At 43.0% G+C, this 8,577-nt stretch overlaps 1 protein-coding gene across 1 annotated transcript; it reads right to left on the minus strand.

Moving 5' to 3' along the window:
• Positions 1–59: 59 nt before the first annotated feature.
• Positions 60–8,359, minus strand: LOC117554791 (sorting nexin-18-like). The gene is made up of 4 exons (XM_034229307.1): positions 7,113–8,359; positions 6,368–6,661; positions 5,105–5,487; positions 60–2,051 (listed from the first exon to the last, which is right to left on the minus strand). Exons 1-4 carry the CDS (start codon positions 7,871–7,873, stop codon positions 1,825–1,827), a joined length of 1,665 nt encoding a protein of 554 aa, XP_034085198.1. The 5' UTR covers positions 7,874–8,359; the 3' UTR covers positions 60–1,824.
• Positions 8,360–8,577: the final 218 nt, after the last annotated feature.

An 8,577-nucleotide genomic window follows, 5' to 3' on the forward strand; every position in this document is an offset into this window, starting at 1 on the left:
TATCCTAAATGCAAAGCATTTATATTCATCAAAACACTAATTGAAACACAAACAACAGGTCAAGTGAAACTATAATTTATATTTCTGAGAAATAGTCAACAATACAGATATATGATGACATATATTCTATTTTAATTTATTAACGAACAAAATGCTGTTCCAATGTAATACATTTAAAGTGTTAAAATGGTCCAATCCTAGTGGATCACATGATGGTGAAGAACCTGACCTTTGTGGTATCCCATTATAGGAATGTGAAGTCATATATGATGTAAGAAAATTGACCAGACATACTCTAAAATTACGGGCACAAAAATACAAATTCAGTGAGCTCATTTTGGTTACTTATCGGTTTAACAATAATGTTTAAGAGTAGCTAGCATAACAAGAAGAGCAACCATAATTAAAGCCACTGTGTAGAATCTCAGAAGTAAAAAAAGACAGAATGGGGTGAAATGAACAGATTCTTTACCAAGATTGTCTTAAACTACGGAAGCCCAAAGATTCAAATGAGAAGAAGAAAATCCAGTGATCCATTTCTCCATTCAATCCAAACACAATGTACATGAATTCATTATTAAAACTCACCTAAAAGAAAACAAATGGTTTTATTCATGTTTAGAACATGTGGTAATGGTTCACTTCAGCCTCTTGTGGGCAAAAAGGAATTACAACAAAGAAAAACTGAGAAAGTAAAAAAGAGACATTTGAAATAGAAAATAGATCACCAGAATGTTCTTTCTTGCCTCTTAAGGCTTCCGTATACATTTATATTAACAACTATGCCCTCTGAAGAATGTCAAATATTCTTTAATCCCATTAAAAGTCTACACATCTAAACCTAAAGTTCTGGATTCAAAGCCTTATTTCCTGGAAGCATCAATCTGTACCCTGAGCCTGACCTCTGAGCTACCCTGATTGACAGTAAGCAGAAAGACAGATGTGGACTTCGAGTTTTAATAACCCAAGGCCTGCAGCGGCCCGAAAAGAAAGAACTGTGGAGATGCTTCTCAAAACAAGCAGATAATCTGTCAAAAAAACTCAGTTTGAGATCAACAATTATTCAAGGTCTGGCAAGATATAAACTAAAATGCAGAACATTACAAAGGGCTTCAAATTATAATATTGTAATGAACTGACCGCAACATAATAGGGAGATGTGTTAGAGATCAAAAGGAGGTCAATGAAATCTGACACCTGAATCAAATTCAGTAGAGGAGATTCAACCACTTTGCCTCTTTCCGTATTCACCAACCATCTGTTGTGTCCCATAGAAACAATACTGAACTGGTCATTCAAGTACAAACAGACAGACACATATAGAGATAATCATAAAAGTCCTGTCTTGCAATCATTAAAACATCCAGTTCAGGGTGATATAGAGAGTTTCTTGTCTACGTTCATGGTATGTTCCTGATCGGACGGGTTTCCACGAGGCAGAGGAGAGATCACGTGACCCTGAAACCGGGAATGGAGAGGCTGCCCCGTCACAATGAAAACAGCTGTTTTTAATATTGCAGTCTCGCTGAGTTGCAAGATGTGCCCCGAGCGTCAGCAAATCCCTGTTACTGGTACATTCATCAGAGCCGTCCAGATAATCCAAGAAGTTGTCATTCTTCGGCCCAGAAGCCTATTTCTTTTTTTTATAAAGTGGTTAATTTATTTCAATGCTCGTACCAGGCCCAGAATTCACCGACCGCATGACAAAGTGTTCTCTCTGAAGCGACCATAAGAACCCATCAATCCTCCATGACTGCCTGCCCCCTCCCTCCTCATTTCCTCAAAGTCTTTGTAGTCCAACGTTTCGGTTCTCTCCCTCTCTTCCTACTGGTCGTCATCATATTTCTGAAGAGCGTCCTGCAGTTTAGCGGTGATCTTCTGGAAGAATCCGATCTGCTCTTGGAGGTGGTGCTGCATCTGCGAGCGGAAGTCCCGTACGCGTGTGCGGTGGAAGTGCTGAATCTCTGCCAGTGTGGCACAAGAAATGATGTTGCAGCGATCGTGGAGCTCACCTTCCTGCTTTGGACAGTCTTTCACCTTGGTCAGTGCACCTGGAACAAAAGTGAAAAGGTTGAAAGGCGTAAACAAATTCAAACCGACATTGCAAAGTAATAGAACACCATTTTTAAATCGCAACCGCAATAACAAAATCTGATGTTTGGGTCATAGCTATAATGATTTATTGTTTGTGTGCATTTAATAATCCGTAAAATAAGGAACTTTAAGGGAAAAAAATGCATACTGAAACAATGCACAGTTGTAATTATTGGTCTAAACCATCACAATTCTAGTATTTTCCCAAATGGCTCTAAAAGGAAATTCTCCAAGCTGACCATGACATTTCTTTTATACTACGTAAACAAGCTGGTTATTGCATACTTTTTCCATGAGCCTTGAAGTTACCCAACACCCAGCCATGACTCACAAAGTCTGCCTGAAAATTCAAAAGGGGAAGAAGAAGTAGAGTTTGAAAAAAGACTGTTGGGGAAATGATGAGCTAGCTTTAAGCCTGGCCACGGCTCTCCACCCTGACCTCGCTGACCTCTCATTTTGATCTCTTTCTCATATGTCGGAAACACTCACCATACCTGCACAAGTACACTAATAAACTGAAATTAGCTTGGACTTTGTCCCCTTTGCTGCCACGGCGATTACAGAACTGTAATCTGAACTCTTGTACTGTTGGCTGGTGGGAAAACTTGTTCAGCTCTGAAACAGTCTGAACTCCCTCCCTCACACATACACACAGCCCCCCCTATTCTTCTTCTTCCTACTTCTCTTCAACTGTATCACTGGGAGGAAGGAGGAAAACAGGGAGAAGAAAAGGGGAGGAGGAGGGGAAACTAATCCTGAGAGCGCTCCATTTTGCATTCCTGCAGTCCCAAGGCAACATTGGACAAGAGGCCCAGGAATCTCTCCACTCATTTAAATCAGATGTAGCCTTTGGACCTCACAGACAGAACCAGCAATTGTAGGACGATACTGTACATGGCCGTTTAGGTTAACAGAGATTTCCACCAATAGAGCCAAGCAGCTAATCTGTGGAGCAATGAGGCCATGTTTTTGTAATTTGTTTAATGGAGAAACGTACAGGGCTGTATGACATAGATAGAAATGTGTGGCATGCAGACGAGAGGAGACAGAAAAAAGAGAAACGTGAAATGTGAGACCAGTCTTTTCTTTGTGTGCTAAAGAAAAGGAGTTTTGAGGAATAAAAAAAGTCTTGTGTAAGCATTTTTCCCTCCAACTAATTGGCTGTTATGGAAACTGTGACTAAACCAGACGTCTTTTGTTCAAGGTAGTTGTTTCACAATGATGACAGAAGTGCAGACTTTGCATTGTGGGGATGATGGATCCTCAGCAGACAGAGAAGTGTGCTGAGCAACAGCGAGTAATGGATTACTCAGTCAGTTCTTCTTTCCGTCAATGACTCCCTTTGTATAACCCCTAAACATGCTCGTCAATTAGTTTGCAACTGAACACATGCATGTTGCAATATGTTGTTGCTCTTTTGAGTTGGTTTGTCTATAGCTAGAGACAGAATCACTAGCCAAGTTTCTAAATGTTGCTGATAATATTTAAGATTCTTTAAGGAATCAGTTTCAGAGCTAGTTTAGTTTCATTTAGTTTCTATGTCCCATGCCTGGTTGGGTCATCATCTTCTTTTTTGCATAATTTACATGAATAAGCATGAACTCATACTCCATAGAGACATTCATATTAATTTCCTTTAATACCAGAAATAAGTAGTCAATTACATTTACTGAAAGCATATTACCCAACAACAAATAGATAGTAAGTAACGGTATCTTCCAGTGCAGCAGAAGTCAGGGAATGGTTTAAAGGGGTTAGAAATTAGACGTCAACGCATTACTTGTCAATCAGAAAGTAGGCGCTGCCAGTCACGGGGACTATTGGGATTCAGACCGTGTTTCCATAGTTCCCAGCTGTGATTCTGTCGAGAGAACAGGGCTCAGCGGACTATAGAAACAGTGCCTCTAGGTTTTGGCTAACGTCAGGACTTTGTGTGCCAGGAGCAACTCCCTCCTCCCAACCTGCAGGCTACTAACAAGCTAACTCTTCTGCGAGTCCTTTGTACACGTCTGTATGTGTTTTCCTGTGAGCGAGAACAGGCTTTCACAGTATCCAGAATGTTACAATGCACTGGCCATGGGTTTCAGTTTTCAACTGTGCAGTAAATGAAAACAGATGTTGAAACAGTCAGAATCTGAGTTTCTGTGAATTATCTGCCTTATTATTGATGATAATCCATTGTGGGCTCTGCTAAATGGATGGTTATTGTTATTGGTAACATCGTTAATTACTGCGTATAATCCAAGTTAAGAATTGTGTTACTCTTTTGTTTCAGAAGTGATTATATACAGCCTGAAGCTGAGAGCGAGAGGCCTTATGATCCTCCCTGGATTCAAACCCTCCACCCTGCAGATGCATCTTAGTCATTACCTCATCTCCATTTGAAGATAACCTATGACCTCACTGGTGATAAATGTGCTAGGCCCTGTATCTGCTTAATTTCTTGCAAACTCTTTAAGGGGTATGTTCAGTATGTTTCTTCCTGGGTCCTATGTAGACGTGTTTCTGTAAAAAAAAGTGAAAAATGGGGACAACCATTTCTAAAGTTGGGCCAGTATTGAGCGAGAGCACTGCAGCCAATGTAGTCCTATCAGGCAATTCAGCACTATCGATGTACTTCAATTAAAGTACTTATTTTTGCCACTGACAGGCTCAGATTGTCTTTATAAGTTTCTGACAACATTTCAAAAATGACCCTACTATACAGACACTTTTTTTTTGTTAAAGTGGCAATGTCAGAACACATACATTCTCGTAGTGGAACTGCCCAATAGGAAAACATTGAAGCACCTTTTGCGGCTTCTGGCTCAAAAAATTAACAATTTTTAAAAAAGGGTCCAGGTTGAAAAATACCAAAGTAACTCTTTAAAGAGTTCAGACTCTGGATTCTTATTTACATCCAATATAAATTAAGTATGTATGCAAATGAGCTAAGTGTGTTAACTTAATGCGTTTGGCAAGCATGTTGGTTCTGGTTTCAGAGAACACACACACACACACAGTTTCCTACCTTTCTGCACATGGATGATGTCAGGGAAATTGGCCAGGTGTCCTCTGTAGAGGTCCAGCAGGTCAGAAATAGGAGCCAGGTCACGGCGCGGCTGCTCAGCAAAATACTCTCCCACCTGCTCGTAGGCCTCTCCGGTGTAGGCGATGGCTCTGTTCAGACCCCCCGAGTAGGCCTGCTGGTCCAGCTCGAATGCCTGCCCCAGGAGAGCAAAGGACTGCCCCACTTTCTGGTACTCCTTCTTGAAGCCTGTAATCTGCTTGCGAGCAAAGTCATTGATGGTGACGTTCACAACCACGATGTTCTCGTCCATCCTCTTGGTGAAGGACTTGAAACCTTCGATCTTGCTCTCCACTTCCTGGAGGTCCAGCGGGACGGCAGGCGTACTAAAAAGACAAAGAGGGTCATTATAGACCTTATTTTGAAAGTCCTTTATGATTTATTTCATTCAAGCATTACATCATCTGTATTTATTATTCCTCTGTTCTACTTATCTCATCCTCGCTATCAGGCACTCCCTACGAGGTAAGCCTTTAGTTACAGCAGAGTGAAACCAGGATACAGATAACAGCGTCTCGCTAAAGGGCAAATATCCTTTACTGTTAGTTTATACCATTGTATAAGGTATTTGAGGTGGATACAATTACAGAAACATCTGACACAATACTATGATGAAGCACCACAAACCCGATTTATACCTCATTGACAGAGTATGAACAACAATATTACATCATAAGCTTCAGTGTGTAGCAACGTGTGAAGGGCTGTTATTTATGGTTTTTGGTAAACCTTCTTTCCCTGAGCCTACCACATATTGTACTTCAGTTACTGATTGCCTACATTTCCCAGAATGCCTCTTACAATCTCCAAATAAAGGGCTGTAACATGATTCAGTGGCTGGTTTTAGAGTCATCGCTCTGTTGATGACAATAGAGTGAGGAAACTGATAGTTCTTAAAGTAAACAAGGTCATGAACGTGGTCCTTACTGAAAATCTGATCTGTTTTAAAGCAGCAATGCATTATGGGCTACAAGGCGTTCTTATTGAAGAAGAATACAAGTCGGTCTGTACGCCTCATAAACAATGAATTTCTCCTTGTTTGATTGATCAATGCCCTTGTTTATGGGTTGTAAGTGTTTGACTTTAGATTATTCAGCCCAAAGGCTTTTCATTGAGTGTTCAATGTTTATTTTATAAGCTCGTAATAAAAAACAAGATTTCAATTTTGGAGCCACAAGCTCTTCAGTACTTATCCGAGCCTCCTACCTGATTGTCAGGAAAAAATTTGAACCGACCAATTCGTCTCGCTCGGCCTTCCTCTTGCCCATCTTCCAGGCCTTCTCGTCTGCTCCGCATGTAAGGAAATGCTGGAAAACATCGCAGCGTGCCAGCACTGGATGGGTGATCATGTGGTTCATCCACCAGATCAGCCCCTTCCTCCGCTTGGAGATGAAGTCTTCCTCAAAGCGACCGGTGGCCTGCTTCTCGGGAAGGTGGGGTACGGAGATGACCGGGAAGCGCTCAACGAGCCGAGCATACAGCCAGTCGAAGTGCTTATACCTGCAGGGGTGATGGAAAATAACACAGGTTGGAAGATTTATTGGAAAGATTAGTTGGGAATGAGGTGTATTAGCAAGTAAACAGCTAAACAAAGGAAGTTATATGGAATGAAAAAGAAGGAAGGATGCAAGGAGAGCAAGTGTAAGGACTTTTTTCCCCAAAGACCAAGTAAAAACTAATGTGAGGGAGTGAGTGTTGGTTTAAATGACAGCCCTACTGACAGGGAAACAATGTGAAAGGTGCAGAGGGAATCTCAGAAAGGAAAGAGGAGATTCCTGAGGACTCCAGAGGGCAAAGGCCACAGTCAGCTCTGTTTTTGCCATTTTGTGGGAACAATTGTGGCTACAGGAAAGCCGCAGAAACATTTATTCTTAAGTATATGGGGGCCGGGGGATCCGGTGGAGAAATTAGTTTGGAAACCCCCAGAGGAGGAAGAGAAGGAGGAAGGTACCTGCGGTTGACTTGTACATTGGTGTGCGTCGGGGTCAGGCCGTAAGACATGTAGCTCTTCATGCCTTTGAACTTGGTCTGCTTGGTGGGGTCGTCAATGGTGCACATGAACGGATAAGGGTCCTCCTGCCACTCTGGTCCGTTTTTGCTCATCACCACGCAGATCCTGTCCCCGTCCTTCACGAAAGCAGAGGCCTCCCCGAGCAGGAAGGCCTCCCCTCCGGACTTGACAAAGGTGGAGAACCTGTTGAGGTTCCTCCCCACTGTTGCTGAGCTCTTGGCCTGCTGCTGATGCTGCTGGGAGCTGTCGCGCCGCCCGGGTAAGGAGGAGGTGACGGGGTACAAAGGGGGCGAGGTACCCATACCCTGAGCCGCATTGGTCGGAGAGCTGTCATCCCAATCGTCGTCCCAGTCGTCATCACTGCCCTGGCTGGTGTGGAAGCTGCCCCCCCCACTGCCACCACTGCCGGCCCCGAGTCCTCTCTGAGACTCCGGGGACGTGTAGGAGGTGTGAGTGGGCGTCACGGCTTTGGCTTTGGGCGAGGAGAGGCCGTTGTTGTTGGTGTTGGAGGTGATTTGGTCCCTGGTGATCTCCACATATGAGGCAGGGAAGAGGCCAGCCTCCCCCCTGCTGTTCTCCCCTTCCAGCCAGCCATCCAGCTCCTCCTCGCTGAACAGAGTCACCAGCTCATTCTCTGTTATGGAGATCTCTCCTGGGTTTTCAGAGTGGAAGTCGTACAAAACTCTGGCCTTTAACGCCATAATTCTAAAATCACATATGTTTATTTGTTCACTAGTTCCTGTCTTTGTTTCTTTAAGGACTTTTATTTTACCCCCCCCCCGGATCAAACCTTTAAGAGCTCTTTTAAATGTGGAGGTTTAGATCATTTAGCGTAAGCAACAATTGGGACTACTTTTTCCACTTCAAAGCCAGGCTTGCATCGCAGACCCATGCATAAAAGAACAAGGGGATAAACACACGGGCTTGTACCCGACACCCACCTCCTCTCGCCGCTCCTCTCATATATCATTTGTTTCCATGCAGAACTTAATCCAAGTCGGGAAAATACGGAGGAAACCTGTATACCGGGTGTTTTCTCTCCGAGAGAAGATGCCGGTTAGAGTTTGAAGTTGACGAACTTGCGACGGCTGTGTCTCTGCTTTAGTCCTACGGATAAGAGGGGGAAAGTCCTGTTTTTCCTCCTCCTCCTCCTCTCCCCGAGATGCTTGTAAATTAAAGGCACCAGTCCTAACACGTAGTAGACTGGCTGACTAACGGAGGGTGGAGCCAGGAGCAAGTTTAGTCATGCCACTGAATTCATACATGGAAAAAACCCACATAACCTCATTTTAAAAGCTCCATCACGTAAATAAATATACTGTCAATACGTCACCAACTACACTTTGAATATTAAGTCGGTGTTTCTCCTATACAAAATATATTATTCATTATTTTAAATCTGATT

This window comes from Gymnodraco acuticeps, unplaced genomic scaffold (assembly GCF_902827175.1).
Source record: "Gymnodraco acuticeps unplaced genomic scaffold, fGymAcu1.1, whole genome shotgun sequence".
NCBI classification, from domain to species: domain Eukaryota; kingdom Metazoa; phylum Chordata; class Actinopteri; order Perciformes; family Bathydraconidae; genus Gymnodraco; species Gymnodraco acuticeps.

Coding starts and splice junctions, on each gene's coding strand:
- LOC117554791 (XM_034229307.1), bottom strand. CDS start 7,873: ATGGCGTTAAAGGCCAGAGTTTTGTACGACTTCCACTCTGAAAACCCA. Junction 5,488..6,367: donor AATTTTTTCCTGACAATCAG/GTAGGAGGCTCG, acceptor TTGTCTTTTTAG/TACGCCTGCCGTCCCGCTGG. Junction 2,052..5,104: donor CATCATCCATGTGCAGAAAG/GTAGGAAACTGT, acceptor CTTTTGTTCCAG/GTGCACTGACCAAGGTGAAA.